This window comes from Oxyura jamaicensis, chromosome 1 (assembly GCF_011077185.1).
Source record: "Oxyura jamaicensis isolate SHBP4307 breed ruddy duck chromosome 1, BPBGC_Ojam_1.0, whole genome shotgun sequence".
In the NCBI taxonomy this organism is placed as follows: domain Eukaryota; kingdom Metazoa; phylum Chordata; class Aves; order Anseriformes; family Anatidae; genus Oxyura; species Oxyura jamaicensis.
The window spans coordinates 116,924,724-116,936,933 of NC_048893.1; the positions used below are offsets into that span (position 1 = coordinate 116,924,724).

Sequence of the window (12,210 nt, forward strand, 5' to 3'; positions counted from 1 at the left end):
TATTAAAACTTTTTATTTATTTTTTTTTTAATGTCACAAGGCCATGTCATATTATTTAGCTTCAAAATGAAAAAAATCATTACTTTCTGGGTTGCTTTTTAATTTTCAATGAAGCTAGAACTTCAATATTCTAGCTGTGTATACTGATGTATTTGGGGAAAAGTAAACAATAAATACAATAAAAATAATCATGTAAATAGAAAAGGTATGTACAGTTTTATAAAATATTTGATTAGTGCAATAAGCACTGAAGTTTGCAGACCAGCATAAAAATCAGTGATAGCTGTAAATACAGTAGAGAGATCATTTTGTCACCACAAAATTATATGTATTATGAAACCTAATTGTCACATATCAAGGAATAATAACAAAAAAATACTCTTATCATTAATTGTTGTTTGTCTAGCCAGTTAAATATCTGATTAACTAAAGAAAAAGATTTACTAATATTGCCTTTTGTCATTAACACCTTACTTTTCCTATTTAAATATCTGTATAAGAATTAACAAATAAATACTGGTGTTGACTTTTGGGTTGCAATAAGCAGGAAAATATAAACTTCCAAATTTAAATGTGAATTTGTTCCACCACAGGGTTGTTTTAGCTAAGTAAAGGGGGGGACTAAAATGTTTTGATCAGAATTTTTTAGTAGTTGTATTTCCTTAGTAGTTTAGTTAGTATGCTTCCTTTAGTAGTTATGTTTCATTATGTTAATTTTTAGCATTTAATGTTGAAGATCTTATTTCTTCTCTATTCCAGGTCCTTCTACTGTGGACTTTGGTGATGTTTGTGTGTACTCTACAACTACCAGAAAACTACATATCATCAATAACTTGTTAGTCCATATATGGATACAAATTGAGATTGAAATTGATGAACTAGAGCAGACAAGTCCACTGTGTCAGGTGGTGCCTCCTCTTACAAAAACTTATATTCCAGTAGTTTTTGAGACAAACAAGCTTGGAATGTTTAAAAAGTAAGGTTTCTTATATTTATCTTGTTTGACGTAATTAATTTGGAGTAGTAGAATAAAAAATATCAGGCTGCTAATTTAAACTTGGTGTAATTAAACTTGGTGAACACTGATTTGTGGTAATATCAATAAAATGCAGATTTATGTTGCAAAAATTTTCTATTATATTAACATTTCTTTGCTTTTTTATTTTTTTTAAATCTGTTGTGGCAAAAGCATATATAACCACAGTGCCACCTGTACATCAGCAAAAATTGTGCTATTATACTTTATATGGTAGGAGAAACTTTATGAAAATACTGTGCTCTTTCTGTCAGTCTTGTATCTCTCTATCTGTGCCTGTATCTATTGATACACTTCCTTCTGGGTAAATTTACAGGCAAAACATTTTCTATATCTCTGGTGTCAAGACAGAATTCTCATTTTACTAATGCTTTTGTGAATGAACAGTATGAAGCTGATAATCATATGGGATGATTTTCACCTTTCAGGTGGTTTAAGTTACATGCAAATCTATTACAGATAGCTTTTTTCTTGTCAGTTTGAACTGTTTGTATTCAGTTGTTTCCTGTATTTTCTTCCTAATGATTCGATTTCACATATTTTTTTCTTTGACTACAGCATAATAAAACTAAAAATGCTATTGAGAAATATTTATTTTTATACTGCAGATCTTTTTCTTATACAATAAACAACAAGCATCCTGGGCACGTGCTGGTCATTGCAAATGCAGTGTCTGTTGAACTTCAGTTGTCTGAAAGGGAACTGATTTTAAATCCTATTCCTGGCTACCTGGCAGAGACAGAATTTAGAACAACTGTCAGGGTATACAATACCAGAAACCATTCTGCTGAGTTTACTTGGAAACCTGTAATTACAGATAAAGGAACTGCATTTTCTATACAGCCAGCCAAAGGTATGCAATGCAAATACAGCATGTATTCATGTGTCTTAAATGTCAATAATGTTAAATAAGACAAACATCCAGGTAATTCTATAAACTCAGTATTTGGTTCAGCATCAGTTTATCCCCAAAGTAGTACCAGATCAGAGTGTTAATACCAGAGCAGCATTCTGTATGTAAACCCTACTAGCATGTGCAAAGTCCAGTTTGTTGTTTCTGTGTCCAACAAGCAGCTCTCATGTAGCCATTTTTCTGAGCTCAAATTGCTGATACCTAAAAAGTGAGGTGGCCATTTAATGGCAATTAGCAACATCACACTGCTCTTAAGGAGCTTTCCAAAAGTTCTGTATGAACAAAGCTGCTAGAATTTGATGTAGACAGTGAGTGACACAAATATAATTCAGCCTGGAATTAGTTTCACTTGCACTATGGATTGATATTTGTTAGAAGTGTGTGAGACATTTTTTTCCTTTGAAAGACAGTGTTCTGTAAAAGTATGTTGGAGCTTCATTATTTAAAAAAAAACTAACTGCTAACCGAGTTGGCTTTATTCAGTGCAAAAAAGATTTGGCTAGATGAGGAGCTTGGTGTGCACTGATTCTTGAGAAATAAGATATTTTGATTCTGAGTTCAGAATCAATTGCAAGCAAGAAAAAGCATATGCTCCTTCCCAGAGGTATTAGTCTACCAGAAGGATTGTCTGTTCTTTTACAATTTTTGTTAAAGTTTAATATTTGGGTAATTTGAGGTAAAATAATCAATGAACTTTGAATGTGTTTTACTGCAGGATGCTGATAAACTGATGTTAAGCAATTGACGTTTGAATTCAGTAACTAACTTTATTTAATTCATCATACTGTTCAACATCTTTGAAATGTAGGTTTTGTGTTCAATAATAGAAAGTCATTTGATTTTAATGTGCTTGTGTTATTTATAATTATACAACATAATTTGATAATTGTAAATGTGTATGATTATAATAATTCTTCATGTTATTTAGGCTTTGTGGAGCCCTATAGAGACTTAGAGTGTGAAGTTGTCTGGCATCCAGGGTTCAACTCCCCAGAAGCAGGAGAATTCAACTTGTGTGTGCGTAAAGGAAACACAATTAAGTTGAAATGTTTTGCAAAGGTAACACATCATACAACAGGCTTAGAAAAGCAAATTTTTTAACAAGCAATTTCTTAAATATGTTTCTTTGGTTGAGCATTCAAAAGAATTATTTTAATTTTATGTGGTTTCTACTTGACACATTTACAAAAAGAGTGTTGCTCAAAGGGAATGATGGAGAAGGCAAGACTGCCTTTGTCTTGGCTGTGGTTATATGCTTCCTTTGGCACCACAACTGAGTGGTCTTTATATATATGTAATTGTTCTTGTCTTACTTAGTATAGCTAAACAAAGGTTGAGAGGTGATATGATAGTTCTTTATATGTATGCTAAAGGGAAACAAATCAAGAAGAAAAATAGAAAGTTGTTTTGAGTATGAATAGCTTCAGCATAACAACATAATTTTGTCCTGTTATTTGAGCATGTTTTCTGCTATTTTGAGAAGAAATGTTCTGGATAGTTTTTTGAACAGTGGCAAAGAGAATCTCAAATTATTTTAAGGTGGAATAGAATAAATATATAGAAGGAATCCTATTAAAAAGTAAGAGATTTTCCAGAAATAAGAAATTATGTGAATCATTTGGTATGTAATGTTACATGCCAGGAAGTATGAATGATTTTTTTTTTTCTTTAACTATTCTGATGACTGCATGCTCTATATATAATCATTTTGATTGCAAATAAGACTTTCCCCATTCCTTTTGATATGACTGGTAGCTTTTCATGGTAGCTTTTTCCTTTGAAACATTGGAAATTGTCATAACTAAAATCAGGCTGTGTGCAAATTAGAATATTGGCATTATTATTGCTATTAAAAATTACTGCTATTAAAAAGTATCTTGTCTTGCTCACATACTTAAGATGAAAAAAAAACATGGAGCTTGTGTTCTTAAAATTAAAATATTTTTATTTATCTTAGATTAACTTAGAAATGTATTTGAGTTTGAATCTATTAACTCTGAATCTAGATAAATTCAATATATTGTCTAAATATTGTCACATTTTTAAAATGTATGTTTTTTCTGTTTAAATAATTGTAATTTGTACATTTCCAGAGGTATGTTAGCTTATTATGTAAAGAAAAGAAAATAAAGCTGATTATTTATTTATACTTAGTAATATTTTATTTGGTTTGCTTGTTTTTGCTTTCTCTTCTTTTTTGACAGCTTGGTACCACGAAAGTTCAGTTTATAGAACAAAGGATACCATTCAGTCATTGTCCAATGGGTTTATCTACTTGTAAGACAGCCATTCTTCAAAACACAGGATACAATCATGCCTACTTCCAAGTAAACTAAAATTATTTTTAGTACATTTAATTACTTGGGGGTGGGGAGGAGGAGAGTTCATTTTATCGGATTGTGTTACAGCTTTATACTCTCAGTTATTAGCTATAGAACTGCTTCATTTTTTGTCTAGTCTTCAGATGAAAAAAGATTTATATGAAGAGGAATTCTGTCTCTATGCGTCAGCCTATCCACCAATCCAAACCTGACAAAATGATGGTGCCTCACAAAGAGATAAAACCTCCTTGAAAAGATTCTAGAAGCTGCATGAAAACCATAGGTGAAAGAAGAATCCCATATTGGTGTACCCTATAAAAAGGCATTTACACCTGGGGTGTTTTTATATTCAGAGAGAGAAAGTAAACTGGCTGGTCATCTTATTCTCATACTGGCTGCCCAGTCAATGCATGCATAGACTCAGACTAGTCACAGCAAATATGATCACTTTACTAGATTCACAACTAAGAGGCTGTAATGTGAATTAGATAAGAGGTGGGCTGGAGCAGGTAAACACATAGGCCACGAATTAGTAGTAAACCTAACCTCATTAGTTCTGATCACAGAAAAATTTGCTATACTTCTATAGTGACATAGAATTGTTCTGATTAAAGTCCTCAGAACTGTTGTTCATACTTTATTTTGGTACTATGTGATTTATTTGGATTTTTAATTTATTATATGTTATAAAGGTTCACCTTGTAAGAATATAAAATCTTCATGACAGATATAGTAATGTATTTTTTAGCAGTGATTTTTTTTTTTTTTCAATACTATTTAATATATGTTTGTGTTTGAAGGTCCTTCATTCAAATCCACTGCCTGGAATGTTGATCACTCCTTGTGACGGGGTGGTACCTGTGGGAGGCCATACTGAGCTCAAAATCCTTTTTACTCCAAATGCAAAAATCAGTTTTGATACAAGAGTGGAGGTATTCAAAACTGAATGAGTTTTGGCTTTTGAGTGTTATGTTGTATGTCTGTATGTGGAGATGTTTGAATGTTGAGATGTGTGTGCATCTGAGCACTTTTGAATTTTAGCTGAAGTGTTCTAATACTTTAAAAAAGTTTTCTTACAGCTGTTGATAGCTGTAAGCTATTCTGTTATTCTGGTCTCAGTACTGCTCTGAAGTACTAAACAGCCTCTCAGTTGAGCTGATTCATAGCATACTGTTGCCAAGCTGCTGAAACTAACGTCTCCTTGTTTTCATAAGATCATGTAGACATATGCGCAGTTTTTGTGTTTTATTGGGTAGCAGGACTGAAATACTAAAGTGTTTTCCATTTCTTGACTATTTCTCGTGAACATTACAAAAAGGTTATCTTGGAGATGAATTTACCAGTAAACTTGGTCTGATAATAGGAGTGCAATAAAGATCTAATCCTACTTTGTTTTCTGCATGCCTGCTTCATTGACTTGTGTTTGGTCAGATAAGTGGGAAGAAAGAAGGGATTCTGTTATGGGGCTGATCTTTGCTACCTTTTCCAATTCAAATCCTGGATTCTTTATCGTCTTTGGCTGCATACATTATGCTTACTGAACCTACTAGTCATTCTTCTTTCCACTTTTAACATACACTGCTCAAAACAACATCTACTTTGTGCCAGCAGCTCCCTCAAGCAATTTGTCTTCAGGTGTACTTTCCGGTCCTCACAGCTGCTGAATAGATGTAACTCATCCACTCAGCTTTCTTCTGCTAGAGGAAACTGTTCATTCTAATGATACAACCTCATGCAGCATTATTTTTGTCTGCAGAAGACTGGTCTTTCCTGAAACTCTATTGACAACTATGACTATCCAGATATGGTATACCACAAAGGCACTATTAGTTCTTCTATACATTTTTTTTTCCTTTTTGACTTTCTTATTTAATTTTGAAAGATTTGATGATATTATGTTAAAATGATCTTGTCAATAATCACACTGTTCTCCATTAACTTAGGTAGCAGTGCGAAATTCAGGAGTACTAGTGCTCAGAATTGTTGGATATGTAGAGACCCCTGAAATAAAGATTGATGTGGTGAGTATGAAGGATTTGTAGCAACTGGTAAGATTAGTAGTGTTTTGCTTTATCTTGATGTCAAAGTGTCTCATTCCTACTTCATGTTCACGCCCCCCCCCGCCCCCCCCCTTTTTTTTTTCCCCTGTACTAACTTCCTGAGAAAATTATCACAGAGAAGAACTTGGGAACAGAAATTTTTTTTTAAAAAAAGATGTATATATGAAAGTTTCACTAAATGATAACAGCTTTAACCTTTGAACTTGAACACCTGTAAAACAAAACAGAACAAAAACCCAAACCATTAAAAGAGAGATTTCTTTAAGGTAGTAATAGAGAAAAATATAGGATAGGGAAAAGATAATCCACTGATCTGTTTACTGAATTAGGAAGACTTTCCTGATGGTGTAACTGGACTTTGTTGCATTTGATGTCTTGGAAAGAATTGAAAGATAAGAGTTAGGCAAGACAATTAATTAACTGAGATGTCTGCCTAATGCATTATAAATTCTGAGTCATTGAACAATTATATTTTTCACATGCTGTTCAGTTACAAAGTTGACTTCACATGGGTTTGACCACTTTTTTTTTTTTTTTTTTTTTTTTTTTTTTTTTTCCTTTAAACTTACAGGAACTATTTGACTTTGGTGGTGTTTATGTTGATTCTACAAAATCAATTCCATTTTTGCTTCAGAACAAAGGACAGGCACGTACCAGAGTGGAGTTTGATTTTTTCCAGTATAAGGATTTTAAATTGAGTGCTAATAATCATTCAGGTATTTGCTTTGCTATATCAGCTTTCATTAAACAAAGAATAATGCTAAGAGAAAATCTGTCAGACTATTTCTGGTATACAATTTTTCTGATTAACAGAAAACCTAAGACGATTATTTTAAAACTGCTGCTTAATATAAATTAAAATGGCGGTTGCCAAAAAAAAAAAAAAAAAAATCACTTGGAAAATGACAGTTTTCCTGTAGATTTTTTTTTTTCCTGTAGTTGCAAAGGCATATAAAAATGTCTGAGCACCCTCTCACCAGTTAAAACAAATAAGAACAAACAAAAAGTCAACCCAAAAGCACAACTATACTTATTTCCTGTTCATGGACTTGTATCCACTGTTTTGAGAATATTTACTCCTACGTTAATTCAGTATCATTGTAAAGGTCTGGACTTTTTTTTTTTCCTCTAATGGTGCCTTAATCACAAGAACTCAGTTTTACATGGTTTACATGATTTACAAGTTAGAATGACAGTGGGGTAATTTGTGGAATTCAGTTGCTATTCTTTGTTTCTTGATAGGACTGTCGTTTCCTATTCTTCATTTTTCGTTGCTCATCCCTTTTCTAATTCAGTCCTGGTACCACCTTTGCTGTATTTAAACAAATTCATTAATGAGAGAATTTATGTTCTTATGGCCTCTTGTCCCTGAAAGCTTGGGAAATCAATACTGTTTCTTGTGCTAGCCAATAATGTAATGTTTAGTTGTCCTTATGTAGAACTGTATGTGGATGATCACAACAAATGATCTGATGAGAACAGAGGGTTTTCTTCCACATGGTAGATTTCAAAGGGAAAGCAGGTGCCCCTAGTTGGTCATCTCAATGTGGAAGAGGACTGCAAGACTGTCTACACCAGGAAGCTAGCTAGCTTGGGAACTGACTCATTGCACATGATTTCTAGATCAGAGTTTGTGCTTGAAACAAGTAGTGGGGTATTCAGTCAGGTCAGGTGCTGTTCAAACAGTATGTGTCCAGGATGAATAATTCCTCAAAAGAAGTTTTACATTAAGTATTGGAAACCCATGCTTCTGCCTATGTCTTAAAATTGGACCTGAAAGCCTGCTAAATTAAGGAAGCCTTACTGGTAAACTTCTGTAGAGCAGATTATGCCTAAGTGTCATTTAGAAAAAAAAGGTTCAGCCAAGTCCCTCTGGAGAGGGACTCTTTATTAGGGATTGTATTGATAGGACAAGGAGTAATGGTTTTAAAGTAAAAGGGGGTAGATTAGATATGTAGATATTTATTTTAGATTTATATTTAGATATTTATTTTAGATAAGTGGAAGAAGCTCTTTACTATGAGGGTGGTAATGCACTGGAACAAGTTGCCCACAGAAGTTGGTAACTCTCTGGATGCATTCAGGGCCAAGTTGGATGGGGCTTTGAGCACCCTACTCTGGTGGGAGGTGTCCCTGCCCATGGCAGGGGGTTGGAACCAGGTGATCTTTAATGTCCTTTTCAACCCACACCATTCTGTGATTCTAAGATTCCATTTTTTTCCCCCGTGGTATGAATTTTTATTATTTAGTTAACTATTTTTGCCTGATGCTTTTCTTCAAAGATAAATTATTATTTTTTTCTTTCCTCTCAAATATTCCCCCAAATCAATGACTTTACTGAAGGTAGTTGGTGATTAACTCTTCTCAAAATTACATCCAGAATGCTTATGGGAAATATTATATTCATTCATAGCTAGTTAAGAAATATTTACCATGTATACACCTGTGTTGGTAATCACTTTCAAGTACTGCAATTATTACAAAATCGATATTTAATGTAATGGCATCTCTAACTTGATTCTGATTTTTGTTTGACAGTGGTTGAAAACTGTTCTTCAGAGCCTTATTTGTATTCAGTTGACTTAGAGGGAAAGTCATCTTTGCAGTGCTCGTTGTCCTTCATGCCAAAAGAGGTAAGCTGCTGGGGCACTGGTGATAAATTAAACTGGCACTAAAATGGAATATAGACATTCTAGATGTACATTTTAGTGTGTGCAATAGTTTTGTAACAGTAATCTCATTCTTAAGAAAACAAGTTTTGAAGTAACTTATACTACTTTTGCTTCTTTCCTTAAATGTGTGCACACAAAGAAAACATACTTTTCCAATGACTTCAAAATGGGGAACGAATACATTTAAATCAAGATGTCTTACCACACATTCATTAAGTCATTCAGCAATTGGTGGCTGTTTTGTATTTGCAGCTGTTTATGGCTTAACTCTCAGATGACCTCAAGGGACTACATAAGTAGAGGAGTTTTGTGTGTCATAAAGATCAGCAAAGTTGCTTTCTAGTGGAGCTATATGAGGGAAATAAAATTGAAGATATGAGACTGTGGGTTAGTTTTACATCAGGAACATTGCATTTTATTGGTGGTACATGTCAATAGGCAGCACTATAGTAAATTTTAAGTCAACCTATTGAGCAACATTTTTAAGTGGAGGGTTTGGGGATTTTCATATATATGGAGAACACTGAACAGCAACAAAACTTAGTCTTTGATATTATAAATGTCTTTCAGAACAAACAACAGGTTACAGCACAAGAACCTTTTGCATTAGCTTCGTTTTTACCTTAAAAATAAATGAATTTCAGAGACAATGCATCTTGGAAGGGTCAACAATGTTCTTTTCTCCCTTGTTCCTACTGTCCCTCCTTCCTACCTAGGATTTTATTGTCTGAATAGAAGTCATGTTCTCTGTTCCAAGCATCATTCAAATAAATATTTGCATATTACAGCCTGCATCTGTTAAAACTATGGTTTTCTTTCTCATATTGCTTTCAGCTCAGATTTTGTGCATGAATGAATTATTTAAAATGAATTATTTAAACTTGAATTAATTTCCTCCAGTAGCAGAGCAGGCCTTGAGGTTAGATGAGAAGCAGTAGATGTCATATCTTTATAAGTATCTCGACATTGTCTGGTGCGGTATTCACATAGGCAAGGCAGGCAGGTGTTGACTGGATACAGTGCTAGGAAGGTATGCTAAATTGTACACAGAATATCGCCAGTGACCCACTATCAAACTGAAGAGAAGCTCAGTAAGGAAAATGTTGACATTTTTGTTTAGGTATGAAGGATCAAGAATAGAAATTTGTGTATACAATTTGTGTATCTCTAAACTATGTTCATATTGATGGGAGCCATAACCTATCTGACAGCTCTTTTCCTGCTTATGGCATGGGGTTTCTCTGGTGATAGTGCTGCTGCTGTACAAACTGATTCTTAATTCTTCATTGTAGTAGAAAGTAGTGTAGAAGAAGGCCGATCATCCCCTTCCAGATTAGTGAAATATCAACTCTAAAATTGTAAATGAATGCCATCCCCTCCAAACTATCAAAATAGGGATTTTATGTGCCTCCCAGTACCCTATTTCCCCCTGCTGCAATTACGCTATATTGCTGTTTTCTTTCCTTGCCAAGTGTAAGGATGGATTATGAATAGATATGTTGCTTCTAACACTGCTGAATATTCAAATGATTAAACATGCAGAATGGCCTACTGTCTCAGAAGTCTTCTGAACCACTTATTTAGTTAATTTAACTTGTAGTCTGAGCTACTGTTCAGCATTACTGTTGGTTATTGACAAGCATCTCCAACTGTCATTTGATGCTGGTGATAAGGTAACCTAACTGAAGACAAGGCTGTATCAACTTGCAATCTGCTCTAATGATATAATTTTGGAAAAAAAAAAAAATAACTGGGTCTGTTTTCTGATAGCTCTTTAAAAAAAAATAAGTAACTGTCAAATATATTGCATCCGTTGATTATAGTTTTTTCTCTGTAATATCATCTTTTTTTCTTTCTAAAATTTTTCAAACTTTCAGTGCTTTTCCAGTCTTGAGCATAGTTTTGTTGTTGTTGTTTTGTTTTGTTTTTCCAAGCAGAACAGTTTCATTCAGAAGTAAGGGAATAAAGAACTTCAAAAAGGAAACTTCCCTGGGGAGCCTCATGTCTCATAACCAATTAATAATCCCGGCTCTCACAAATTTTATTTATTTCCATTTCCCCTTCTCTCCATGTGCTCACATCCTTTCTCTGTCTCTACCCTGTGCTAGGTAGGCTCAGTGCGCAGCCAGTGCTTCCATTCTGCTGCAAGTATATTATCGCTTGCCTGGCAGGAGGCAGCTTACTGATTACCAGGCAAGACATGCCCAAATACACTTAGAACTTACAACCCACTGGTGGTCACATGTTAACATTGTTGAGCTTTAATGAAGCACTGGTAGCTGGGAGCAATAGCACTGATTAATGTAAAAGGCAGATAACCTTGAAAACTAAATGTGCCACCCAGTATGGCATGACCAAGAAAGCATCCTGAAGTGCCTGTACCCCCCAGGATGCTGTAGCTTTTCTTTAATCTAGCTCCTGCAAAGTAGTGTAATAAAATAAAATTTTTAATAATAAGGATAGTTTTGTTGAGAAAGTGGTATGGGTAGCAGCATCTCTTGTTGTGATCTGAGACTCTCATTAGTTGCAGATTCTTAGAACATTCCCCCTTGGATCTGAGTTGTTGTTATCATTCTACTGCATCTAGATTTGCCCCTTCTCTTGTCAGATTTCTTCCATCTCTTTTCTGACTTTCCAATCTTGAAAAAGCTCAGATCTCTCTATATTGAGCTTACTCTTTTCAAGTTTCACAGTTGCTAGCACTATATCCTGCCTCTCCACTTGAACAGCTGTTTCTCTGATATCATCACTGTTTTCTGGACAACTGTTCTTACCCAGCTTACCTCCCAGCTGCTGCAAGCCTTCTGTATTCCAGTGAGATTAATTCTTTTCTGCCTGCTGTCTGGTTCTGTTAAAGCTTCCTGCTGTTGTTTTAGTCATCATTACTGACAATGCTATCTGTAAACCAACAAAACCCCACAAATTTGTGTTGTACTAAGAAAGTAGATACTAGAAATATGGAATTGAATCAATCTTGAATACTCCTGCTAAAAACCATCCTGACAATTGTTTTCCTTTTATGTTAAAAAGCTTTAAATCAGCAAACTAAGTAAACACATAGCAACACTGAATAGCTGCCACAATTTATCCTAAAACTTAGTGTGAACAATTACATGTGATATCAAAAGATATTCTTAGAGATGAAGTATATTGGCATGTTTATAAAATAACATCTACAAATTTAGAGATAATTCTCCCAGTAATCTAA

The 12,210-nt window shown here is 34.2% G+C and overlaps 1 protein-coding gene across 1 annotated transcript in view; it reads left to right on the forward strand.

The window, feature by feature from the left end:
- The window catches only part of CFAP47 (cilia and flagella associated protein 47), a 291,226-nt gene that overhangs the window by 15,051 nt on the left and 263,965 nt on the right, over positions 1–12,210 (forward strand). Inside the window, exons 12-19 of the mRNA XM_035333565.1 lie at positions 760–976; positions 1,645–1,889; positions 2,878–3,008; positions 4,154–4,276; positions 5,071–5,202; positions 6,214–6,291; positions 6,902–7,046; positions 8,869–8,963. Of these exons, the coding sequence (XP_035189456.1) occupies positions 760–976; positions 1,645–1,889; positions 2,878–3,008; positions 4,154–4,276; positions 5,071–5,202; positions 6,214–6,291; positions 6,902–7,046; positions 8,869–8,963 (1,166 nt within the window). The remainder of the gene's footprint in view (positions 1–759; positions 977–1,644; positions 1,890–2,877; positions 3,009–4,153; positions 4,277–5,070; positions 5,203–6,213; positions 6,292–6,901; positions 7,047–8,868; positions 8,964–12,210) is intronic.